Below are 16484 nucleotides of genomic sequence, written 5' to 3'. Positions count from 1 at the left end.
ACCCTGGATGATGAAAGCCAGAATATTCACCCATCTTTAACTTTTTCTCCTAAATTCTGGTCACTCCAGCTTCTTTCTGTACCTCACTGTACTGCCTTGTACAATCAGTACCACTCACAGAGGGATCATGAGGCAGACCCTACTATTATATATAATTTTAATAAGTCAATAAGGCACTACATAGATGCAAAGCATCTCTGTTCTGTTGTGGTTATCGTCCTTAATAATGATGGCCAATGGAGTAAAAAAGTCTTGACAATTGAAAGATTTTCTCATTATAAATTTCTCATTATAATCATGACCACAAAAGTAAAGATCTGTGGGGACAGACAGGTAGAACTGAGAGTAGCTCTTTTTAATTTTTTTTCTTTTTTTTTTTAATTAAATAAATTTGGCTCCCCTTGTTCTGTCTCCATTCCAGGAAAGTCTGGACCACAAAGCTTTTCATCACTTTTTCATCTGTAATAGATGGAATGGGCAGCTTTTAATTCATTAACTGAGCAGCTGCTGTAGCTATCCAGCCTGAGGAGTATCTTAATCCTGGGCTCAGAAACAGAGTTGAGCAACAAGGAAAGGAAGAACTAAGACTTAAAGTCACTTTTCATTCCTTGTTTCCCAGGGTGTACTCAGGATATTTTCAAGTCAGGAAAACCTACCCAGTTCTGCTTTGGCCAATACAAAGTTTAGCCACTTCTTATTACACCAAACGAATTAATTTCCCTTTTTTAGAGCTTCTTGATGGTCCACTCAGTGCAAGCAGAGCAGTGCTGATAAATTAGTTGTAAAAAGAGGAGGATTTTGACCACAAGGTGCCCTTTCCTGTTATCATGGATAAAAGCTGAACTCTAATTGGATAGCACAGTTCTTCTAGAGACAATAGAGGCACAAAGTATTAAGGAAATAGTGGAGACTCAGGGGATTTCTCACACAAGGAAGTGCTTTGCAGCATTAAAAACGGACTTGTCCAATGCTGAAGTGCCACTCATTTCAACAGATGTTTTTCATTCCAGTCCAAACCACCAAAATTGCTGAGAAAAGGCTTATCAATTTGTAACTACTATGATATCTTAACAGTTATGCTGGTTTATTATTAATTTACATGACGAAAGTCTTGAATTTTTTGGTCAAATCATGTTGTGTATTTGGGCCACAGAATTCGAAAACATGGTCAGCTATTGATGGGATGCTGATGTCTTAGAACAGGTAATATATGGAAACTGTTGGCTGCAGTTTTCTACTGTTAAACTTGTCACATGGTCTCACAGTGCACCTTCTCTATAAACTCCTTCATATCTATTCTGAAATCTTCCAGTGTAATAAGGTGGACAAATCAATCTCAGAGACATTTTTTCAAGGTTTTTAATTTAATTTTTGTCAATGTTTTTTATGGTTTTAATATCATAATATGCTGCATGTCATGTCATTGGTTACTATAATAGCATGTCTCATCATGAATTTAATTTTCAACTAAATAATTAACTCATCATCAGGTTTGCAGACGTCCAGGTATCTATTAAATATGTCCTGTTGTATTTTATGTGTACTTGTTCTTGCTTTAACAAAGCCATTTCCATCTCCATAAATGCTAATTTTGATTCAATCTGACTGGTCTAATGTTTGCTTCATTTCTCTGCAGCCAACAAATTACGCCAATCCAGTATATGCAAAGTTATACGTGGATGGACAAAACTGTCGAAACTCCTTAGGAAGTGTTGATGAAAGAAGAGAACTTCTTCCAAAGAAAATAGATATTGGGATAAGGGAGACTGTGGCATAATCTGCTGTTACCTTTTATACTCTGTATAAATGTATAAAATATAAGGATTACTTTTCTATGTACCAACAGTATTATAATTGTTTTGGCATCAGCATTACCTCTGTTTTTTGTTTGGTTGATTGTTTTCTGGGTTTTTCTTTTGCTGATGACTTTTGACTGACCATTTGTAAGGTATTTTTATGAAAAAGAAACTGCACTACGGTACAATTTACAACAATGCTGCTGAAATAACACACCTTTAAATTTGTTAAAATGGCAAACAACATATTCGTTTGTAGCGTGAAAATGAGCAATCTATTTTCTATGAACTTTTTTGGTTCTACTTAATCGATGAAGATGGTATCTGCACTTTTTCATTATGTAGTCTGGAAGCTGTAGTACAGTGTGTAATTTTGTTTATTTTAAATGGTGAAAGAATGATTGAATGGTCTACTCTCTTCTTTGTGCCCATTAGAACTTCTCTTCAGATCCTGATGAAGCTAGATAACTTTTCACAAACAAACATAACTTGCTTTTAAATTAGCTTTAGGTTGCCAAGAAGTAAACAAGACTATAGAAGTGAAACATCTAATGATCTGCATGAACACAATGATTATGTTTCAGAAATTCAGTGACTGTACATGATATACTAAACATATATACCATGTAAACAAGCTCTGTATTTATTAAAACCTTATAGAACATAGTAACGATATATCTTGGAAGCTGAAACCTTACTTGCTGTGGGACAAAGCATACAAACTCCAACAGTCCTGTAGGACAGTAGCCACCCTAGAGCACAAGAGGGCATTGCCTACACATGCTTTACATGTTTATTCACCTAATCACACGCACTTCTTATGGATTAATAACTCCCTAACTCACACCGAGCAGTAGGGAAAAAGCCAGACCCCAAACCTTAAGCACACTCAGATGATCACAGCATTCAGTTTTGACAATCATAAATAAAACCCTCACACCTATTTAGTGATACTAAAGGATTGGAACACAGCAGTTTCTTTAAATTAAGATAAACTGTGGTATTGTGGAGGTAAAAGGAGCCAAGCTGCATATAAGTGAAACCTTAGCAAAGCCCAAGTTTCAGTAGTCTGGGTTCAATATCAAGTCCAAGTATCAAAAGTGAAAAGCATCAGTATCAGTTTCCAGCACTTCTCTGACCTGGCCTGTTTTCTGTTGTTGCTAAGAGGCAAAATCCAACTCACCTTTTTTTAATTTTGATGGAAATAAAGAATGCAATTACTTTCAGGTTTGAACTGAATCAAAAATATTTTATACATAACTTTAAAGGCACAAAAGACGTGTTCACACATATCCTGTGGAGGACTCTTCCTTCCTCTGCTAGACATGACTGACTTTTAGCTATCATAATATATTAACCTAACAGATTAAATATGTTTGTGGTTGCTCTTTATTCCCTTTGTACAAGCATTACAAAAATAACTGCTGTTTTATAAGAGATTTTTGTTGTACTATTGTGCATGCATACTACCTATTTCTAAACTTTGCCATATTGGGGCCTTTATAAAACTCTTGATTTATGTAATACTAGTGCAATTTTGCTTGAACAATGTTATGCATATCATAAACTTTTTCAGGTTCTTGTTTAAGTACATTTTTTTAAATTGAACAGTATTTTTCATTTTGGTTATAATAGTCATTTTGCCTATGTTTCTACAATGAAGTGTTAAATACTTTATAAAAAAATTGTTGACTGATTTATTTAAATGAAAATCTACATACTTAATTCAGTGTGTTGACTAATTTTTAAATTTAACTTATAAAATGAAAGCTAAAGAAAGAGCAAATTGAAGCGAAAAAACATTACTTTGTACAAATGGCTAAATCCATTTTCTTAATGAAAATTTTTGCTTTTTATACAAATTCTATTTGAATGTTTTTGCAGCTCTGCACGTGTTTGGATGACTTAGGTGTATAGCTGTATATTAATGTCAATAGAATTTTAAAGCTATTATTTTTTCTATAAAAATACTGTATTAAATAGTTTCATACCACACAGCTACGATTCCACAGGTTCTGCCTTTGTTCTGCTGACATCATCAGAGATGGACTAGGCCCTCTTTTATTTATTTTTTTTCCCCCACAATTGCAGTTGTTATGAGGCATAAGTAGTTGGAAATTTCAGAAACTTTGCCATTAATTTTCTGGAAGAGAATCCCTTATCTTCAAAACTCAGGTAGATCTAAATTTTATCTGGTGGGTATAGAAGTAACATGAGTTTTAAAACTTGAATTCTTACACAGGCCTGAGGAATTTTACTTATTGTGATGTCTCAGTGTCCCTTCACTGAGACATTTTATTCACTTTATATCTGCTTGAGAATTAATTAGTTGATAGATAATAATTTATTTCCTTATAAATACACAGTTGATGTTAGTGGAGCTATTAAATATTTGGTATTAGATCAGAATGAGGTCATAAATATGTAGGCAAAAATTTGATGGAGACACTGAGTTCTACCACTGCCATACTTAATAATCTTTAAATTGCACATAGGTGTAACAATCCACAATGGGTTTTTGTTTGTTTTTTCACTTTACCAAGGTTCTCCACAGGAACTGTTTCCACAATCCTTCCACAGCCCCAGAATCCCCAGGTTCTGTAGGTGGGCAGAACACACAAGGAGCTGAAGGGTGAAAGATTGAGGACCTGATCAATTACTTATACATGCATCCTCATAAGTTCAGTAAAATGGTTTTGGGCAGGAAATTCTATAAAATTTTACAAGGGACAAGAGAAATGTTTAACTTTTTACATTTCCACAGCCTTTTTGCTGTTATTTAGAGTACAGATTCATGTGTGTTGTGAGTTGACACAAGCTTAGAAGCAAAAAAAATTTGGCTGCATCACAGATAGAAGCATCTGTCTCTTCAGAGTGTAGTTGCAAGGCTTTTCCTGGTTGTTTTCCTGGGAAAACGTTCAGTGAACACTCAGGTGAAATGCCAGTTCTGTCCTATTCCACAGAATCCATTGGGATAAATTTTTTCTCCCACAGTACTAATGATTTGGCTTGGCAATGGGAAGCTGTCTGTGGGTTCCATAAATAGCAGGAGTTACAATTATTTACAGAAATGGAATTGTTCATTGACTTTGTGTTCTTAGGCTAAGGAATACCCACATTTTCATTCAATAGGCAACAAAAATAAGTCTAAGTTTGAAGGGGGACATGTGATGTGCTCCATCACAAACTAGGTTCTAAAATTCTTTGCTGAATGGAGAATCTCTATGTAAAGAATGGGGGAAAAAAAGGATGTCTTGAAAATTTTATAGTTTTGTCTAATAGATTTTTTATTTCCCCACAAAAATTATGCTAGTTTATTTACATAATAGTGCAGTGGAGTCTCTGCCTTGTAATTGGCCTCTTGGTCTATAGAAGAGTCTGCATAAACTCTGAATGATGACAACAAAGTTCTAAATGACAAATGGAGATGGGTGATGCTCCTGGTACTCTGATTAGCCTCTCCACAAAATTGAGATTGCAATGCAGTCCTCTTGATGAACACACTAGGAAGCAGATTTGAGAATATTTATTTTGCTGAGCATATTCTAATTGTTTCTTTCTCATTTCTAAGAGAGTCATGGTGTTCAATGTTTGAAGAAGGAAAGCTCTGTAGTTGAATGCCTTTAAAATTCCTACTTCAGTCAATTACCTGGCAGTGAGATTGCTGAGAAACTCCTCATGTAGCAGCAATTGTTTTATTTTTATCAGAATCAGTGCAGTCACATATATTAACTGAATTTTGAGTAAACATTTCAGAAAATTTGTGAAAGTTCCTAATGTATCAGAATAGAACCAATGCATCCCCATTTTGGAGGATGAGATGATATAGGGAAGCAATGTCAGTGATGATAAAAGGTCCTCAAGGTTGTCAGCCTTAGAAGTGAAGACATTTTTCATGTGGAACAAGCAGACCAACAATGAATCTTGTCTGTCCAACCCTGGGCATCTCTGCAAAAGTACTGAGGCATTTGGAATTTTTCAAGTCTTAGCTGGACAGAAGGATGGCTGATGGAGGGAAGGATAATTTATCATCCTAGGTCACTAATTTATGGTGCTTTGCTATCTCCACGTGTGAAATACAGATCTCATGGAGGCAGGGGTTGCTCATTCAGTGCCCATATTTCAAGATGACAAAAAGGAAGAAAAAAGCATGAGGAATCTTTTTGCTTGCCTGTGGCAGCTGCACATCACTGGTATGTGTTGTGCCTCTCGTGACCTCTGGCAGTGATGTTCAAAGCTGAACTTGTGGAGAGGGAACTGTCTGCTGGCCTCAAAGGATGTTCAATCAGTTTTCCCTGGAATGAAGATGATGATACTGCTGACCTCCACTACTAAGCCTACTAATGATCCATTTTTTGGTAAAAAAAAATACCTTTAAAATACCACAATACATATATATACAAAATGTATACAGTGAATAGTATTGGATCAGAACTCATCTGTAGTTACTCTAAGTAAAAAATAATTTTCACAGTTGAATAGAAAGGAAGAGCTGAAACTACCATGGAAACTCAAATGAAATATTAATTTAGGATTACTACTAAAGCTCTTTCATGCTGGAGAGCAAAAAAAAAAAAAGGATTCTAGAAACTGGCCACTGACTTTTTCTTAAAATATTTTTTAAATAAACAATTTTGAGCATTACAAGAGTTGGCACCTCAGAAGATTTCAGGAAACAAGCTGTGTAGTCCAGTAGTTTCTCCCTGTTTGTAATGCACAGGCAGCATTCTGTCCCATGAGTTGGTGTTGGATGAGTCATTAGTGATAAACAGAATAAGGTAAGTGTGTGCAGATTCATGAGAACACTTGCTGAAGAGATGACCTGCTCAACAGGTGAGTGTCCAAGCTCCTGAATAGCTCAAGGGGGTGGCAAGGATTGCATTTGAGCCTTGGGGAAAGGGTTTCCACCTGCTGATATTTAAATCTGGTGCCCTGTGTGTGTGAGCAACTCACTGAGCTCTGTGACAGACCAACACCTGAACCAGGGCAGGAGCCACAGTGGACTTGCTCTGATCAAAGAGCAGCAGCCAATGCTATGGCAAAGCTTTAATTCCATTGAGGACTCTGAGCTTTGGGGTATCCCAAAGTGGAGCCCTGGTCTGACAGGAGAGCAGGAATGGAGCTCTGAGGTTGCTGGGTGTGAGAGCAGTGACACCTGACAGCAGAACTGCAGCAGGGAGCTCAGGGGCAGCTTTCTGCCCTCATGCTGTGCTGGGATCATCACACCCTGCCCTTCCTTCACACATGCAGTGTGGCCAGCTATCCCCAGAGCTAACCAACAGAAATTCTGCACACCTGGTGAAATGTGAGATGAACTGCTTGCTAAATCAGGCAGTGATTACTGAAATGTAAGTATAGCAGCTGTAGTTGTGCTGTTATTTGAGGTGTTAGAGGGCCATAAAAAATTTCTTTTTAAAAAAGAAAATTTTTCTTTTTAAAAGGAAAAGGAAGAAATTTTCAAGTAATATTCCCAAATACTGGGAGACAGTCTGCCATGTCTTATAATAATACATCAGGAGAGATGTCCTTCAGGAAGAATAAAACAAGATGGGGTGAGTGGTCTGGTTTATGTATAAGGTTAAGGTTGCTCTTCTACAGGTAAGTTGGAATTCTGGACAGCTCTTAAATGGAATATGTGCAAATCCTGCGTTTTTGTGTACACTTTTAAATGTTCAACTTCAAAAGCCTGGGCTTATCTGCTGCTTTTCAGAGCAGGAGGAGTGCACTGAGGAGTAGAACTGGGAAAAGGTGTCCAGTGCATTCTCCAGCAATCAGATTTGTTGGACTAGCAGTGCTGTGTGTCTGTCCCTACTTCAGGAGTCACAATATCCCAATTAGAGCCTGGCAGTCACTGGAACTTCTTTTATGTGGTGAGAGTGTGGCAGGGCTCTTTGTGCAGCAGAGCCAGAGTCACTGTGCACTAAAAGCTGAGTGTGAGCTCCCCAAGGCTGGTGTCAGCCCCTGCTCCCCCAGGATGGAGATCCCAAGGACTTTTGGTGCCCTTTCCACTGACTCTGGTGAGCTGTGGTGGTGCCAACAAAACCTATCTCACCTGTAGGGCTCTGTACCTCAGCAGGCAGTGTGAAAATTGGTCTGTCATAAAGAGAGAGACCTTCTTTGGGATTTGTCTGTGTGTGCATGATTGGGTTCAGCCCTTGCTCTGCCCTGATGTGTCTTATCTGACACTTTTCAGAAGATGTTAAGCCTTAGTGGAAGAGCTGTGATGATTTCCTGCATATATTCAGCTGTTTTAATCATCTTGAAATTCCTGAAATCCTAGTAGTTCATTGCCCTGAAAAGTAATTTAATGTAAATTTTTCTATAGTTTTAGCTCTAGTACATTTTTTTTCTAGTTTGTTTCCTACAATGCAGAATCAGATATATTTCTCCCCTATTCTTAATGAACATGAATAAAATAAAACATAATGCCTAATTTGAGATTGCTATTCTGTAGATATACTACCACAGTTGTGTCTGATAGGATTAAGTTGTGCTTTTTTTCTGCTTAAATTAAAACATGAATGCAGCTTTCAGTGATAGTACTAAAACATCTTTATAAATATTTGAAAAGACGCTGTTCAATGAACTGTGCAAGACAGGAGGCTGACCTCGCACCACTAATTAATTACCACAATCAGAGCAACTCCAGAACAAAGTACCCTCTCCAGCAATCTGAAAGGTAATTAACATTCATGTCTCGTAAAAGTCACTTGACTTCCAATTATGATTAAATATGCAAGGGCAGGGGGACCGAGCACTGGGAGAGCTGAGAGCAATCCCTGAGTGTGGTGGCAGCAGCTGGAAGGGAATGTCAGGCATGGAAGGACTGGGAGGGAAATAGGGGAACAGGGAAATAGGGATCACACATCCTTGTGTCCCAGGATGGATTCGTGGGGAGAAGGACCACCAGCACCACCACTGGGTTTGGCCCCACTTTCTCAGCCCAACAAAATTCTTATCTGGTTATTTCCCAGACCAAGTCACACTGGACACAGTTACAGTTCTCCATAATCCTAACCCAAATATTATCTACCCAGATTTAAGAATATCTGGCAAACTACACGACAGCTCTCATACATTTTGTTATAGAATTAATTAGTCTTAAAGGATTGAACAGCATCACTTGTCACTGAAAAAGTCCTAATTAGGCACATCTGACTTGACAACAGTGTCTTTCTTTAAGGAATAGCAAAACTGAATGAAACAATATTAAATTACTTTTAAGGGTCTATAATCAGCAGGACAAACCTCTTTTTTGTAGTAAAAAGTTTATGCATCCATTACAACTTGTGTCTACTGCTATAAGTGTTTTAAAATGTAGCTACCATTTCAATATTTGAAAGTACCTTAAAGGAATTTTCTTCTCGCACATCTTTTAAAAGTAGACTTTCAGAAAGATGCTTTTTTAAATTAACATTTTAATGAAGGAATAAAATAATTTAGGTTAACAAGCACATTAGCAGTAAATGAAACAGCAAATCAATTACCATAATGAGCTTTGAAAAGCAGCAATCATATTGTCTGTTTAAATAGCCATATCCCATAAATACAGCATGACAACCTGGATCTTGTCACATATTACTGTATCACATCCTATTTTCGTCGGCATCATTAATATCAGAACAATTGCTACAGTCCACCATAGAGAAAAATGCTGGGGTCAGTCACCCCGGGGTGGTTAATTGCTTCCATGTCACCAGGAGCAGGCAAGAACCTGTGAGCACTCAAACTCCACTGCACTGCTGGGTCAAGTGTGTTTATTTGTACAGCTTGATGTAAAATATGAAAGTTCATTCAAAAGGACACTTCACCCCGAGATGAGCTTGGTGACTCTCCAGAGGGAGGGACAGAAGTGTTACATTCCCTGGGACAAGGAGCAGTTGATTAGTCCATCAGGGCAGGAAATGTTTCTTGACCTAACAAAGCAACAGTTGTGTCACAGAGGAAGGGGAATGAAGCCCTTCTTAATTAAAAAAAAAAAAACACCTACACAGTTTTGTAATGTCAAGAGAGCAAGATTAGATCTGGAACGATCCTTTGGGGAGCTCACAAAAATCTGCCTGGCTCCATGAACAAGTGCTGGGAGAGGGAACTGTCTCCAGAGGCGTGGAGCAAAATGATGAAGATTAAAGAGGTACATGGAAAGCTACATGTCAGTTACCTAAAATTAAAAAAAAAAAAAACAAAGAAAAGAAAAAAAAGGAGAAATAATGAGACTTATGGGTTTTGGTGGGGGGTGTTCATTGGCAGCTGTGTGGTGTATTTTAAATGTGGATATTATGAAGAAATTATTCTGTTTAGATTTTGCCTTATCTGGCGGAGGGGACTTTGAGGGATGTCAAAGTTCAGGATAATAGCTCCTCACAGGAAGTTATGGAAAATGAGTCTAGCTAGTAAAACACCTTTTAGATCTGATAGGATCCTTTGAATTCTTGTTTTCAGATATTTCAGAGTAACTATCTCTGTAGATACTATGTGTATCTGAGTCTGTAGGACTCAGTCACTGAAAGTCTCTTATTTCTTAAATTGTTTTCAATCCATCCTTATTCCTATTCCAAAGTACTCAAATGCAATTCTATCTCTTTAATATTTTCATAGGGTTTTTCACTTCCTACTCCCTGGCAGGTTGAAAAAAGTCAGGGAAATTAACTGGATTTCCATGGATACAGATAATATGAAATTGAGTTCTTTGTACAGAGCAGTTCCTTTTATTTATACTTCCTGCAATTTCAGAGTTCAAATTGCAGTTTAAAAACTTGTGGTGTTTTGGAAGAGTTGAATGACAGAAAAACGGAATCATACTCAATACAGATAACAGAAACCCTGTGGACAGCACTGAGGGAGGGAACTACTTAATTAAAATAAGAAATACAGAATCACAGGGCTTGACAGTACCTTGGGGTTCTTCTTGCCCTCTCCACATTTCTCTAACAGCATCAGCTACAGCTCAGGCAGCCTCCATAGGCATTTCTCCAGAATTTCTGAAGAGTGACAGCAATGTCCCTAAACAGCCAATTTCAGGAGTGACAGCAATATCCTTAAACAGCCAATTTCAGCACTTGCTGTCCTTATTTTCTTTTTATTTTTATGCATATGTCTCAGTTTCCACTGGTGAAGTTTAAAGCTGCTTGTCCCATCCATCCAACGTGGACAAGCTACCCTACTTTTTACAGCCCTCAAGAAAGTGAGGAGTTAAAATGAAGCAGAGATGACCCTGTTGTGGTGGGACCTGCTCTACACCTCATGAGCACGGAGAGTCCTGCAGTCCAAGTGATCACAGAGCTCTGAATTGTCACTTCATTGCTTGTAAATCCTGTATTGTGAGTGAAGAGATGCATTGATCCCTTGCTGATGCCAGGCATGATCTGTAAGGAGCTAACCCCTAAACTGAACTGGCACTGTGAGCAGATATCTTCATATTCCAGCAGAGAAAAACTCCAAACAAACAAGGCTGTATCCATACCTCTGCAAAATTCTGGGCATCAGAAAGTCATGCAGATAGTATTTAATGTATCCAAGGTGGACTCAATCCCTGTGGGTAAATTTGAACCCTGGATGTTCTATGATAACGTAGCCAATGCAGCTAATTTCATTATGTCTATAAGAGCAAGATCTGTGCCTACAAAAACATTCTGAATCATTTTTGCTGAAGAAACCTCTGAGGTTTTTTTGGGTTGAAGGAAGGTCTGTGCTGGTAGAATGAAGAAGAGACTTTCCCCAGGATGATATTTCAAATAGCTGGTGTCTTGTCATGGTGCTCCAGTGAGGTGGGATTCTTTTTGTTGTTTGGGATTCCTCTTACCTACCCCTTCAGGATTATTAGCTGCTAAAGGGAGGATTTCACAAAACAGAAAATAAGGCAAGAGAAGTGAACATCAGAGAGCAATTCTAGGAAGGCACTGACCCCACATTTCCTTCATGAAGGGCAGGAAAATGCTTTTCTGTAAAGGCTGTGGTTGTGTAAGGCATTGGGTCTGTTCTGTGCAGTTACAATGATCACACCCCTTCTCTCTCCTGGTTTCAGCAGCTTCCAGCTCCCTCCTCTCACTCCTCACCCTTGCCACCAGGCTCTCTGCCCTGAGGAACTGAAGTTCTGCCATTCCTCCTCCTGATGGCTCTTGAATTCTCTCTCAGCTCCACTCTGTGCTGACCTGCTCTGGGCACCAGGCTCACGACCTACAGAGGATGCACATCTCAGCCAGCTGGGCTGGACTGGCTCAGGATAACCCTCACACAGCCCCCTCAGGGCTCATGATAACCTTACACAGTAGTGAGGCTCATGAAAAGTTATATTCTAAAGGATACAGAGGGAAATCAACATTTATGATAATAAGGGCATCTCCTCCTTCAGTTTCCTTTGCTGTCACTGCGTAGAGATTTTTTGTTTCCATTGAAAACTCTGCCTGACCTAACCTAGAGCAGCCTTGCAAAGCAAAGTGCTCCATTATCCTACATTTTCCCCCCCTGTAATTTCAGTTTTGACTTCAGTTTTTATGAGTTCTCTGTACCTGTTCTGCTTGCTAAGCTGGGGGAACTTGGCAGCAGCCACCTCAGAGATGGATCTGCTTTACTTGATTCTGCTCATGGTGCTGTTTAGCTTCCTAGTAGAATGTCAACATCACTTTTGTAAGTATATTTTGTGTCAGTGTGAGATGTGGTGACACTGATTTTTAGGGTTTTTTTAGCAATTTTTAGGAATTCCAGAATATTTGAGACTGTTGTGTTGCAGAAACACATGGATGTCTTCTAAAGTCCAAGTACACGGGCAGGAAGTGAATTTCTGATTTTCATAGCGTGGTATCACATAATTAAATTTCTAATAGGAAATGGATATTTACATAACCTGCTCTTTAAGAGTGCTCTGAATTCCAAGTTTTCCAGGAAAGAGCATTTATTGTGATGTGGCATGTACTCAGTGTCCATTGCTTTCCTGAGATGATGGCAAAAAAGTGCCACTCTCATAGGGACTAAACAGCTTTACTCATGAAGCATTGAAGAAACTGTTGAATTTTAATCTAATCTACTTAACTATTTTATCAACATGCTTAAGCTGATTAAATCAGCTTTTTTATACTTTAGATTTTAAAATCCCTTCTCTGGATGTTTCCTGTGAGAGCTTGAAGTCAGTCCAGTGTGTGTGTGTGAATGTACAGTGGAAATTAAAGGCTGTTCAAAATTCTGTTGAGCAAACCTGCTTCTTAATGACAGGGAGGTTTTTTTAGGTTCACTGTGCAGCCTGAGCATATGAGTTTATTTTTTTTTCCTGAACCAAGTTTACAGCTGAAGGTAGCAATGTAGCTCACACTAGAGCATAAATCTGCAGGCTGAAACCCTTGCAAGAACACACAGTATTGCTATTGAGAGTACTCAAGTGAAAAAACTGAAAAATTGTGTATTTAAAAGTGCTTGTAAAACCCTGTTGCCCTATGGATATGTCCAGGCCCCTTGTTTACTTCCATTTCTCAGCAACAATAACAATAATGTCACTGCAATGAGCATTGTTTGGACACTGCTGATGGGCATCAGGATGTGAAGCGAGAGTCACATGCCAAAGGCCAAAAGAAATAAGAGCCATCACTCTGTCAGAGCAGCACCATCCTCTCCACATAGCCTGGAAAAAAACTTGTTTTCCTAATGTACACCTCAGGACATTCCATGATTTAACCCTGCTAGTAACAGTTTGGCCATTTCCTGGTCCCACAGGCTCTTTCATGCATTGGTGGAGCTTTTTTTTTTTTTTTTTTGCTAGAAAAGTATAGATAGTATATTATTATAGATAGAATATTGATGGAAAGTATTGGCCAAAGGGAAGGGGCCCCACACCTGGAGCACAGGAGGGGCACTCCTCCACATACACCAGAATTTCACAGAATATATTTACAAACTGCTTCATATGGTCCCTATTTTCCCATCTTCATTCTCAATGGTTCTTTACTTATTTCATATTTTATAAATTCAAAATGGATGCAGTTTATTTCACTAGGAAAACACCTTGATCTAAAGTGAACACTTAGATTTTAACCAAGCCTACAATATAGAGAGTATATCTGCTGGAAGAAGGAAAAATCCAGTTCTTGGGAGACAGAGAGAATGTAATTAACTTGAGTTACATCACTTACTGCTGTATTCATGGACCCAAATGCAATTCTCTTTGACATACCTTTTAAAAAAATCCATTGCTATGAAAAGTAAAGTGCAGCGGCTTCACTGCTGGAACTCATTTTGAGCTCCTGCTTTTCCCTGCACTTTAAGGTTCAGTACAGAATGGACAGGGAGCCCTGCTTGGCTCCTGAGCCTGGAGAAGTTGGGCTGAAAGCAGCACAGGGTCACTGCTCTGTGTCCCTTCCCTGGAATCCATCCTGTCCCTTTGCTCCTCCCGGCATAACCTGATGGTTTTATCTTCCTTCAGCATTCAGGATCCTATACAAATTATAATTTTATATATTCTATTATTCATGAGAAATAGCTAGCACTGTCAATTAGCCCCTGTATCCAGCATCTTCTTTTTCTTTGCTGTCAACTGACACCTGTATGCACCTTACATTGAAATACATTGCACTACAATATTTTATTAATTATTTACAGTTCTCAGCTGATGTTTCAAGTAGAATTCCTCTGATTGAATTCCTTACACTGTTTATCACGTAGATACAGCTGGGAAACACGGTGCTGCCACTTAAAAGTGAATTTCACCACAAACATTCTGTCTCACCCCCTTACCCTTTTTAATCTAGGCTGTGAAGGCCCTGTTCATGCAAATATTCTGCAAGTGTGGGGCTCTCCATGTCCAGTATGAGCTGTGCTCACAAATCCTGGGCTACTGGGAGTGGCAGGGCAGAGGACAGAGCAGTGGGAAGGCACAGCTGGTGGCACACTCGAGTGCAGGGTTAATTGTGCTTAATGAACCAGTGAGGTGGAAAGCAAAATATTCACTCACTCCCAGCTTTAGCTCTCCGTGGCTCTGGTAAATTGTTCAGTAAAACTCTTTGCTCAGGAGGAAAGGCTGCAGGAGGCTGTGTTTGATGGCAGGGCATTGTGAAACTCATATAATTCGCCTCTGGCTTTGCTTTTGTTCTTGCTTTGTCTATAAAAACAAGTTGGGGTGAGGCACTTTGCTGCTTGTGTGTGTGTCCTGAGTGTCACACAGCACGTCTGGCGCTGCTGCCAGGGATGGCTGCAAGCTGCAAGCCACAGGAGCCAGGTGCTCTCACAGTGAGAGCAATTTTCAGCTCTGGAATGGCTTTTGTGTGTCTGAAAACCAACAGGGGCATTCGCGAAATGGAAAAGATGAACTGCAACAAAATGAGTGTCTGTCATCAAGCATTTTACCCTCTTTTGGAGGCTCAGCTCATCTCTGCTCCACACAGCAGCCTCTCCCCAGCCTCCCTCACGACCACAGCCACCTTTGCTGAGAAGAAAATCCATCTGCCTGTGCCCATGCACTTGCTGCTCCCGCTCTGGGGCAGGTGAGCTGAGCAAACCATCCCTTTTGGGGCATCGATACCTGTGACTCTGAGGTGTGCTTACAGCAAATATCTCCTGTGCCAATTTAAAACCCCCAGTCTTCACTGTTTAATCAACTGCAGAAGCTGTTTATTGCTTTCTATACATGAGTGTCTCAACGCTGTGCTTTAATTAACTGCCTCGGCCTTGGCTGTCATTCGACACAGCTTTTATTGGAGGAGATGTTCAATCCTGTCTTTCATAACTGTCTCTTAAACACATCTGTACTGCACCCTTTTAGGCACTGATTAGTTCCCATCAGCTTTTATTCATTTCACATTCACCCACAGGCAGCCTCATTAAAGTCCAGCACAACTTTTCCCACACTGCGACTTCTCCCAGCTCCTTGGGCAGAGCGGGGGAGCTGTGCCCCAAATTTATTTGCTCTTCTCCTGGAGGGCACTCCTGAGGCTGTTCTTCAGCAGCCCAACCCTCTGCTGGGGGTACTGCATCTCTCTGAGAGTCAGCTCATGCTGGGAGCTCCAGCAGTGATTCCCACAGCAGCATTCCAGTGTCAGCCCTGAGCGGTTGCAAATTTCACCAAAACTCTTTTAGTCTTGCCACTTTCTCCTCCTTGTCCTGCCTGCAGATCCACAACCACATCCTCCACTCCTTTCTCTCTTCCCTTTGAGTGTGCCCAAGGCATGGGGGCACTGCCCAAGCCTGCAGGCTGCTGCAGCACCCCAGGGGCTTCATCACAGAGCTCCACACTCCTCCTCCCACTGCTGTGTCCTCCTGGCTGCACTTCATCACATGGGATGGCATTTTCCTGGCTTTCCTGCCTGATTTAACCAACTGCTTACCCACCAGTGCAATATATTTTATTCCTCTTTTATATTCTTCTTTATAAATGTTAGGTTAGAGCTTTCTAATTTTACTGCTGTGGATCCTTGGAGAGTTTTTTTGGAAGGGAAGGGGATTTATTTCTCTGTTGCTTTAGCCAGAAGCAGCTAGAAATCTGGAGGTGACATATCTGAGCTGCTCTCCTCCCCTCCAGCCTTGTCCTGGGGACAGGCAGAGCTTTGTCTCTAAGCACCACCACCCTTCAAACCCACAGCATGATCCCTGGAAGGCTCCAGTCCCACCTCCCATGCAGAGCAAAGCTACCAACTTATCCACTGAACACAGGTGCTTTTATGTCTCCATTGCCCCTCTGTTTGTGTTTCTTTATTTTTCCCTTCCTCT

The 16484-nt window shown here is 39.8% G+C and overlaps 1 protein-coding gene across 1 annotated transcript in view; it reads left to right on the top strand.

Moving 5' to 3' along the window:
- LRP1B (LDL receptor related protein 1B) overlaps positions 1-3793 on the top strand; it is a 631162-nt gene extending 627369 nt beyond the window's left edge. Inside the window, exon 92 of the mRNA XM_066553313.1 lies at positions 1637-3793. Coding sequence (XP_066409410.1) covers positions 1637-1777 — 141 coding nt within the window. The 3' untranslated portion in view covers positions 1778-3793. The remainder of the gene's footprint in view (positions 1-1636) is intronic.
- Positions 3794-16484: the final 12691 nt, after the last annotated feature.

The sequence above is a fragment of the Molothrus aeneus genome, chromosome 7 (genome assembly GCF_037042795.1).
Source record: "Molothrus aeneus isolate 106 chromosome 7, BPBGC_Maene_1.0, whole genome shotgun sequence".
In the NCBI taxonomy this organism is placed as follows: domain Eukaryota; kingdom Metazoa; phylum Chordata; class Aves; order Passeriformes; family Icteridae; genus Molothrus; species Molothrus aeneus.
This window is presented reverse-complemented; position numbering and strand designations above follow the sequence as displayed.